The following is an 11990-nucleotide window of genomic DNA, read 5'->3' on the forward strand; positions in this document are numbered from 1 at the left end:
CATTATTAACTGAGCTCGTCCCAGCTGGACTCCCTGTTATGATGTGAAGGTCATTATTTATGTTCATAAATTCAAGTAGGCTAAGAATAGCCTAACTGTTCCCTTTATCTTAGGTTAATCAGCACCTGGCCTGTCTAAAACCTTCTACTTTTCTAGCCATTCCACCACTTTTCTAACTGCCCCCAACTAATGGGAAGGATGGCAGGTGTGACAGGCTAGCCTATTGACACTATGAATATGTTTTTCTTATCATCCTTTTATTTTTAATATCATTATGTTTCGGGGGGTGGGCGGGGAGTATTTGCAAGAGTGTATGGCTGCAGCCTGGAGACCTCCTGTTTCATGCTCCTCCCGTCTCATGCATGGGCATGTCCAACGCTAAATTCAGATGTTCAGAATATGACGGTAAATTCAGATGTTCAGAATAGCCTACGGAATCGTGAATTATTTTCTAAATGAAGTTACAGATAAGTCAGTGAGCATGGGAGGCATGAGACGGGAGGTCTCCAGGCTGCAGCCATACCCGACTCAGTATTTGCGTGTGGGACTGTGTTCGTTACCTGTTGTCCCTTCGTGACTGATAGATGTCTGTTGCGTGATGAGGCAGCCTGACGTGTGGAGGCAGGGCCATCTCTCCTGATAGCTGTCAAGAAATCGCTGTGGTTTCCGAACCTTTTTTTGAGGCGGTTCAGCCATGACATACAAGCCCACAGTTATCTGGACAGCCTGGCTTGCTTGAGGCACTGAACTGAATTAAACGTGCGAAGCATTTAGCTAGGAGGGGCAGGTGGGCGGAGGGTTAAAATGCAGCGCTCTGATTGGCCGAAAGCTTTTCACTCCACTTACACGCTGTGGCTCAGCGGCAGAATCAACGTCATAGATATAGATTGCATAGAAACTTAAACCGGCGAAATGAAAGATGCAACAAAATGTGTACCTAGAGAGCAGCGAATCGTACAAGCGTACTTAAGGGTAAAAATGCGTGCCGAGTACGAAAAATGCGTACATGTTGGCAGGTCTGTACTAGTATATAAGTATATAAGAGACGGGGTGTGGCCTCCAGCTGGTGAAGACGAGGTTGTGCGTTACCTTTGCAGGTGTCCTGCCACACGTCAAACTCCAGGTTTCTGTACACATCTGCATCCAGAGACTTCATGACCTTATAAGGAAGAGACACTCTGGAGGGGGGCAGGGCTTCTGCAGGAGGCTGGCCAATTAGAAACAAGACAAAATGCTTCTGTCACATATGATGAACAACGTTCCCAGTATTAAAATACCCTAACCCAAGTCTTTCGTGACTTTGACCTCAGAATATAGTCGAATATGTACTGAACATGAATAAGGAATGACATTTGAATGGTAATATAGAGGTAAAATGATGATTCTTTGGTTTTGAAAGTGTTGGTGACATCGTGATGAGTCACTTCCTGTCACCTTTGATTCGTCGGTCGACACTCGCAGTTTTTCCTCGGCAACTCCACCCGCCTCCGGCTCCTCCCTGCAGACGAAACAAACACACCTGTGACTGTTTCTGAAACACGTGTTCACACACACACACACACACACACACACACACACACTATCACTTTATAACTGCCACAGTAAGGGCTATGAAGACATAAGCAGACGGTATGTTTCTCCTAATTATGGTTGTTAAGTTATGAATCAGAGATGCTGTTTTGACAAGCTCGGGCGAAGAGGGTTAATGTATTCATAAGACTTTTTTTAAAACTACAGTTACAGTGGCTCGGTCTGAAACTTGCTGTCTGTCTGTGTGTGTGTACCTGTGATTGCGGTCCTCAGGTGTGTCGTAGCCGAAGTCCGCGTCACTACACATGGACTGGCTGTTTCTATAGCGACGACCTCCGACCCTGAAGGCCTCCATGGCCTGACAGAGCTCCGCCTCCTCGAAGCCAAACACCTTGGTGTAGAGCAGCTCGTAGAAAAGAGCTACACACACACACACACACACACACTCTGTTTTAGCAGGACACACTGTCAGGTGTTGAAGGTGAAGCGATGTCCTCGGTACTCACACTGACAGAGGGCTGCCGAGGCCGGGTAACTCCTCGAGTACACAATGTCATAGTGACCGTTGATGGAGCAACACAGCGTCACCTAGGCAACACACAGGGCTCAGACGGTAAGTACGGACCAATCACATCACCCAGATCAGAGTCATGTGACCTGCAGCAGTAGAATTGACTCTGTGACGTAAACGTGCTCGTATGACCCGGCCCTCCTTACCTTTGTTTGCGTTTCCCTCCAAACATAATTAAGAATCCAATCCGTAATGACTACGAAACGTACACTTTGTGCAGATAAAAAGTTCTTAATCCCAGTTTCACGGCGATGTGCAGCACAGTGCTGGAAAACGTCCCAATTATATTATGTAGGCATTAAGTGAGCTGGAGCCCTAATGTTGTAAGCCAGACACGTCTCCCTGACTGGAATAGGTCTTTGATACGGGAGATATATGCAGATAAAGAGCTGCGTTTTCTAAATTAGATTTTACATTTAAAATGTTCATTTTAGTGCTGTCAGTTAAACGCGTTAACGCAAACCCATTTTAACGGCGATATCGTCGCGAGATTAACGTTCTTTTTGGCCTATCAAACTTTGTAGTTCTTTTCACATGCTGTTGCAACAACTAGTAATGTTAGAAAAACTACAACACCACACCGGATCTAGCTAGACCAGAAACTAAACAACAGACACGCCTGCACTTGTTTGGGCTTGGAGCCGGCCAAAGAGTAGTAGGCTAACGTTACGTTTTGAGTGGATGGCGAGCGCAAGACGCCAAAATGGATGCCAATAAGATTCTGAATGGAAAGTTTACTTTTAAAAAGTTGTCGGGGGGGGGGGGGGCAGTAGTTTCACCACACACAGCCTGTAGGACACGGAGAAAGCAGCCACACTGGAACTGCTGCAGAGTCCAAACTCTGTCTCATTGACTGCTGATCACTGGACGTCAGTGAGGAATCTACATTATTTAGGAGTTACTAAACACTAGATGGACTCTGTATATCAGCATATGGTTTTAGGACTGGGTTGTTTGTATCATGTTGACAGTTTTTGTCATTTGGGACATTGTCCACCCCCTTTTCTGTCCAGGAGAATTGTTACATTCCTTATTAGAAGAACGTAAAGGTTACAAATGTCCTGCTGTGGCATCTGGTTTTTGGACCGTTTAGTTTGAACTGTAGAAGCAAAGTGTTAGTGTTACATCTCAGTTAGTTAGGGACTTGGAGGAATGGTGCAATAATGACAGAGTCACACATTGTTCTTTTGTTTACAGTAAATAAATAATTACAAATCTTACAATCAAGTTCATAAAGTCACTTTCTTTGCATTCATTTGATTCCCAGTTAAGATCCTCTGGTAAGAACGGCTTTCATTGTTAATATGGACTTAAACTGTTCTGAAATGCTAAATAATAGAATTATAATCATGTGATAAAATATGCGATTAATCGTGATTAACTATAGAAATTCAGCAAAAAAATTATATAAATCGTTTGACAGCCCTAGTTAATTTCTTTGAACTATAATATAGTTTCTCAGCACATCAACATGTATTCTGGCCCTTCATATGAAGAGTTTGGGCCCCTGTGGTGTAATATGACTGTAGTGAGTTTCACCTGATTATCATTCTTCACCTTGTCGATGAAGTCGTCCTCTGAGATCACCGTGGCTGCTTTCCCCGGGTAACGATAGATCAGGAAACAACGCCTAACACACACACACACACACACACAGTAGTCTGTGTGGGTCTGTCTGTCATCTGTAGTCTGTGTCTGTAGTCTGTCGTCTGTTGTCCGTTTGTCGTCCGTTGTCCGTTTGTCGTTTGTCGTTTGTCGTCCGTTGTCCGTTTGTCGTCCGTTTGTCGTCCGTTTGTCGTCCGTTTGTCGTCTGTCGTCTGTGTCTGTCGTCTGTCGTCTGTGTCTGTAGTTGAGTGTTTCTCACCTGTAGAGCTGTGACAGAGCCTTGATCTCCACCTGACCCACCGTCTCCTAATTACAGGAACATTCAATTAAAAACAAGAAAGCATTTAAATACTTAATGACGAGTATTACCATGGCAACAGTCGAAGCATTCAGCTCAGCGCTAAAGTAACCACGGCGATGACATCATCTAATCGTGTTCTCTCTAATTAATCTAATTATGTTCTGGTAGTATAATGCTCCAACGACTTCTTCTCAGAGATGTTCAGCAGGTTTCCAGAAGCCCAGAGTCAAGCTGGACGACCCCGATTTACATAAAGTAGCCCTAATCTAACTTCATCCAAATGAGGAGCGGGAAACTGGACGCCCCATCTCTTTAAAGATGCTGATACACTCCCAGAATGCATTGCACAGCTGTTCACAGAGGCAACCAATGGGAGGCCTGTGGACACGGACCGTAATGCTAATAGATATCAAAGGTTGCGTGGCGGGAAACATTTGACGTGTACTCTGATGTCTTGGGTGAAGGGGGGAGGGGTCACAGCTGCTCACCTTGGGGTCCTCCAGACGCTCCAGATATTTCTCAAATGATCCTTCAACAAACTGAGAGACAAAACACACTGTTAGTCTGTTCAGAGGACATTCTGTCTGTCTGTCTGTCTGTCTGTCTGTCTCTCTCTCTGCCTGCCTGCCTGCCTGTTATCTGTTGAGATCAGTCTGTGACTCACCGGTTCAAAGTTGCATCTATTGGCTCTCATGAAGTCTGCACACTCCTGACGGATCCTCTGGTGGTAGTTCTGAGAGTAATACAACTATACACACACACACACACACACACACACACACACACAGGGAGGAGAGGTATCAGGATATCAGAAGGGTTGGGTGAGAGAGTAACTGTAGAGGAATAGTGAGACCAGCAGTTAGGGTCAATCTGGAAACATTCCTCCTCCCACAGTTACTGCCTGACTCTCTGTGATGAGGGGTCATCTTCTATTCTGTTCATAACTACACTGTACAAGTGTCTGCCTGCCTGCCTGCGTCTCTGTCCGTCTCTCTGCCTGCCTCTCTGTCTATATGTCTCTCTCTCTCTGCCTGCCTCTGTCTGTCGCTCTGCGTGTCTGTCTATCTATATGTCTGTCTCTGTCTGTCCCTGTCTGTCTGTCTGTCTCTCTGTGTACACCAACTAGTTATGTGTTGTTTTTGAGGCTTGTTTGATTTAGTGAAGTTGTTTCATGAGTTTAAACAGTGTTCTATAAATATTATTTACATATGAAATGAATGATTGAACGTCTGTCTGTCTGTCTGCCCCTCTCTCTCTCTCTCTCTCTCTCTCTCTCTGCTGAACTGTTTCCTGTTTCTCTTTCAGTCAGAACTAAATGTCTCCTGACCTCCTGAACCCGTCACCACCCTAACTAATTCTCTCTCTCCTTTTATCTTTCTCTCCATCTCTCTACCCCCCCCCTCTCGCAGTATAGCATTAGCATTAGCGCACCTGTTCGGACACGGCCCGGAAGAGGCTGGAGGCGTCTCGCGCTACCATCTTCCTGTAGAGCCCCAGGCTGCTCAGATACTCGTCCATGTTGACGAAATATTTCTTCAGTCCTTTCTGCATCCCGACACTCACTAACCAACTGAACTAAACACACACTACCACTAGCACTAGCACTACCACTAGCACTAACTAAACTCTCAGACAGCTAACTGCTCCGGCTCACCGCTCAGTGACAGCACGAGCCCTCCGCCGGCTACAGGTGAGTCTAATCAGGCCTCATTAGCGCGCGACACATCCCGGCTGCTGCAGCGTTCAGGGACCGCGCCAGGCTCAGGAATATCCAGTCACACTAAAGGACAACCTACTCTTCATTATATTCATAATCAGAGGGAAACATCCGGGAACAAAGATGAACATTAACTGGCGACATGTTGAAAAAGTTGATTTAAAAAAGTGTCCAAAAGCGTTGAAAAAGTACACAATATGACTGTTTACACACACACACACAAACACACAGACACACACAGACACACACACACACACACACACACACAAACACACAGACACACACACACACACACAAACACACAGACACACAAACACACACACACACACAAGCACAGACACACACACAGACACACACACACACAGACACACAGACACACACACAGACACACACACACACAAACACACTGGATGTATTATGATAGAGGACTATCTTAGCTACTCTATCTGTGTCCTGAGATAACTCTTGTTATGATTTGATACTATAAATAAAAATGGAATTGAATTGAATTGACTGTATTATGAGACATGACTAGATGTATTATGGGACATGACTGGCTGTATTATGAGACATGACTAGATGTATTATGGGACATGACTAGATGTATTATGAGACATGACTAGATGAGACATGACTAGATGAGACATGACTAGATGAGACATGACTAGATGAGACATGACTAGATGTATTATGAGACATGACTAGATGTATTATGGGACATGACTAGATGTATTATGGGACATGACTAGATGAGACATGACGATGTGTTATGAGACATGACTAGATGAGACATGACTAGATGAGACATGACTAGATGAGACATGACTAGATGTATTATGAAACATGACTAGATGGGACATGACTAGATGTATTATGGGACATGACTAGATGTATTATGAGACATGACTGGATGTATTATGAGACATGACTAGATGTATAGACATGACTAGATGTATTATGAGACATGACTAGATGAGACATGACTGGCTGTATTATGAGACATGACTGGCTGTATTATGAGACATGACTGGCTGTATTATGAGACATGACTAGATGTATTATGAGACATGACTACATGACTAGATGTATTATGAGACATGACTAGATGTATTATGAGAGACATGACTAGATGTATTATGAGACATGACGATGTGTTATGAGACATGACTAGATGTATTATGAGACATGACTGGCTGTATTATGAGACATGACTAGATGTATTATGGGACATGACTAGATGTATTATGAGACATGACTAGATGTATTATGGGACATGACTAGATGTATTATGAGACATGACTAGATGTATTATGGGACATGACTAGATGTATTATGAGACATGACTAGATGTATTATGAGACATGACTAGATGTATTATGGGACATGACTAGATGTATTATGAGACATGACTAGATGTATTATGAGACATGACAAGATGTATTATGAGACATGACTAGATGTATTATGAGACATGACAAGATGTATTATGAGACAGGACTAGATGTATTATGAGACATGACTAGATGTATTATGAGACATGACTAGATGAGACATGACTAGATATATTATGAGACATGACTAGATGTATTATGAGAGATGTATTATGAGACATGACTAGATGTATTATGAGACATGACTAGATGAGACATGACTAGATGTATTATGAGACATGACTAGATGTATTATGGGACATGACTAGATGTATTATGAGACATGACTAGATGTATTATGAGACATGACTGGCTGTATTATGATACATGACTAGATGTATTATAAGACATGACTAGATGTATTATGGGACATGACTAGATGTATTATGAGACATGACTAGATGTATTATGAGACATGACTGGCTGTATTATGAGACATGACTAGATGTATTATGAGACATGACTAGATGTATTATGAGACATGACTGGCTGTATTATGAGACATGACTAGATGTATTATAAGACATGACTAGATGTATCATGGGACATGACTAGATGAGACATGACGATGTGTTATGAGACATGACTAGATGTATTATGAGACATGACTGGCTGTATTATGAGACATGACTAGATGTATTATGGGACATGACTAGATGTATTATGAGACATGACTAGATGTATTATGGGACATGACTAGATGAGACATGACTAGATGTATTATGGGACATGACTAGATGTATTATAAAACATGACTAGATGTATTATGGGACATGACTAGATGTATTATGAGACATGACTAGATGAGACATGACTAGATGTATTATGAGACATGACTAGATGTATTATGAGACACTGGGACATGACTAGATGTATTATGAGACATGACTGGCTGTATTATGAGACATGACTAGATGTATTATGAGACATGACTAGATGTACTATGAGACATGACAAGATATATTATGAGACATGACTAGATGTATTATGAGACATGACTAGATGTATTATGAGACATGACTAGATGTATTATGAGACATAACTAGATGTATTATGAGACATGACTAGATGTATTATGAGACATGACAAGATGTATTATGAGACATGACTAGATGTATTATGAGACATGACAAGATGTATTATGAGACATGACTAGATGTATTATGAGACATGACTAGATGAGACATGACTAGATGTATTATGAGACATGACTACATGACTAGATGTATTATGAGACATGACTAGATGTATTATGAGACATGACTGGCTGTATTATGGGACATGACTAGATGTATTATGAGACATGACATGAATAGATGTAATATGAGACATGACTAGATGAGACATGACTAGATGAGACATGACTAGATGAGACATGAATAGATGTAATATGAGACATGACTAGATGAGACATGACTAGATGAGACATGACTAGATGAGACATGACTAGATGAGACATGAATAGATGTATTATGGGACACGACAAGATGTATTATGAGACATGACTAGATGTATTATGAGACATGACTAGATGTATTATGAGACAGGACTAGATGTACTATGAGACATGAAAAGATGTATTATGAGACATGACTAGATGAGACATGACTAGATGTATTATGAGACATGACTAGATGTATTATGAGACATGACAAGATGTATTATGAGACATGACTGGATGTATTATGGGACATGACTAGATGTATTATGAGACATGACTAGATGTATTATGAGACATGACTAGATGTATTATGAGACATGACTAGATGTATTATGAGACATGACTAGATGTATTATGGGACATGACTAGATGTATTATGAGACATGACTAGATGTATTATGAGACATGACAAGATGTATTATGAGACATGACTAGATGAGACATGACTAGATGTATTATGAGACATGACTAGATGAGACATGACTAGATGTATTATGAGACATGACTAGATGTATTATGGGACATGACTAGATGTATTATGAGACATGACTAGATGTATTATGAGACATGACTAGATGTATTATGAGACATGACTAGATGTATTATGAGACATGACTAGATGTATTATGAGACATGACTAGATGTATTATGAGACATGACTAGATGTATTATGAGACATGACTAGATGTATTATGAGACATGACTAGATGTATTATGAGACATGACTAGATGTATTATGAGACATGACTAGATGTATTATGAGACATGACTAGATGTATTATGAGACATGACTAGATGTATTATGAGACATGACTAGATGTATTATGAGACATGACTAGATGTATTATGGGACATGACTAGATGTATTATGAGACATGACTAGATGTATTATGAGACATGACTAGATGTATTATGAGACATGACTAGATGTATTATGAGACATGACTAGATGTATTATGAGACATGACTAGATGTATTATGAGACATGACTAGATGTATTATGAGACATGACTAGATGTATTATGAGACATGACTAGATGTATTATGAGACATGACTATGAGACATGACTAGATGTATTATGAGGACATGACTAGATGTATTATGAGACATGACTAGATGTATTATGAGACATGACTACATGACTAGATCTATTATGAGACATGACTAGATGTATTATGGGACATGACTGGCTGTATTATGAGACATGACTAGATGTATTATGAGAAATGACTGGCTGTATTATGGGACATGACTAGATGTATTATGAGACATGACTAGATGTATTATGAGACATGACTAGATGTATTATGAGACATGACTAGATGTATTATGAGACATGACTAGATGTATTATGACAGATAGACATGACTAGATGTATTATGAGACATGACTAGATGTATTATGAGACATGACTAGATGTATTATGAGACATGACTAGATGAGACATGACTAGATGTATTATGAGACATGACTAGATGTATTATGAGACATGACTAGATGTATTATGAGACATGACTAGATGTATTATGAGACATGACTAGATGTATTATGAGACATGACTAGATGAGACATGACTAGATGTATTATGAGACATGACTAGATGTATTATGAGACATGACTAGATGTATTATGAGACATGACTAGATGTATTATGAGACATGACTAGATGTATTATGAGACATGACTAGATGTATTATGGGACATGACTAGGTATTATGAGACATGACTAGATGTATTATGAGACATGACTAGATGTATTATGAGACATGACTAGATGTATTATGAGACATGACTAGATGTATTATGAGACATGACTAGATGTATTATGGGACATGACTAGATGTATTATGAGACATGACTAGATGTATTATGGGACATGACTAGATGTATTATGAGACATGACTAGATGTATAGACATGACTAGATGTATTATGAGACATGACTAGATGTATTATGGGACATGACTAGTGTATTATGGGACATGACTAGATGTATTATGAGACATGACTAGATGTATTATGAGACATGACTAGATGTATTATGAGACATGACTAGATGTATTATGAGACATGACTAGATGTATTATGAGACATGACAAGATGTATTATGAGACATGACTAGATGAGACATGACTAGATGTATTATGAGACATGACTAGATGTATTATGGGACATGACTAGATGTATTATGAGACATGACTAGATGTATTATGAGACATGACTAGATGTATTATGAGACATGACTAGATGTATTATGAGACATGACTAGATGTATTATGAGACATGACTAGATGTATTATGGGACATGACTAGATGTATTATGAGACATGACTAGATGTATTATGAGACATGACTAGATGTATTATGAGACATGACTAGATGTATTATGAGACATGACTAGATGTATTATGAGACATGACTAGATGTATTATGAGACATGACTAGATGTATTATGAGACATGACTAGATGTATTATGGGACATGACTAGATGTATTATGGGACATGACTAGATGAGACATGACAAGATGTATTATGAGACATGACTGGCTGTATTATGAGACATGACTAGATGTATTATGAGACATGACTAGATGAGACATGACTAGATGTATTATGAGACATGACTGGCTGTATTATGAGACATGACTATGACTGGCTGTATTATGAGACATGACTAGATGTATTATGAGACATGACTAGATGTATTATGAGACATGACTAGATGTATTATGAGACACTGGGACATGACTAGATGTATTATGGGACATGACTAGATGTATTATGAGACATGACAAGATGTATTATGAGACATGACAAGATGTATTATGAGACATGATTAGATTAGACATGACAAGATGTATTATGAGACATGACTAGATGTATTATGGGACATGACAAGATGTAATGGGACATGACTAGATGTATTATGAGACATGACTAGATGTATTATGAGACATGACTAGATGCATTATGGGACATGACAAGATGTATTATGAGACATGACTAGATGTATTATTAGACATGACAAGATGTATTATGAGACATGACTAGATGTATTATGGGACATGACTAGATGTATTATGGGACATGACTAGATGAGACATGACTTGATGTATTATGGGACATGACTAGATGTATTATGGGACATGACTAGATGAGACATGACTAGATGTATTATGGGACATGACTAGATGTATAATGGGACATGACTAGATGTATTATGAGACATGACTAGATGTATTATGAGACATGACTAGATGAGACATGACTAGATGTATTATGAGACACTGGGACATGACTAGATGTATTATGGGACATGACTAGATGTATTATGAAACATGACTAGATGAGACATGACTAGATGTATTATAAAACATGACTAGATGTATTATGG

At 39.9% G+C, this 11990-nt stretch overlaps 1 protein-coding gene across 1 annotated transcript; it reads right to left on the reverse strand.

Moving 5' to 3' along the window:
- Positions 1-1089: 1089 nt before the first annotated feature.
- On the reverse strand, positions 1090-5730 carry LOC144530758 (UDP-N-acetylglucosamine transferase subunit ALG13-like; the record flags this gene model as incomplete). Its single annotated transcript, XM_078270473.1, has 9 exons — positions 5439-5730; positions 4672-4755; positions 4496-4546; positions 3966-4012; positions 3641-3731; positions 2037-2118; positions 1785-1950; positions 1435-1498; positions 1090-1207 (listed from the first exon to the last, which is right to left on the reverse strand). Coding segments are annotated over exons 1-9 (823 nt in total), but the record flags the coding sequence as incomplete, so codon positions are not given.
- Positions 5731-11990: the final 6260 nt, after the last annotated feature.

This window comes from Sander vitreus, chromosome 2, assembly GCF_031162955.1.
Source record: "Sander vitreus isolate 19-12246 chromosome 2, sanVit1, whole genome shotgun sequence".
Lineage (NCBI taxonomy): Eukaryota > Metazoa > Chordata > Actinopteri > Perciformes > Percidae > Sander > Sander vitreus.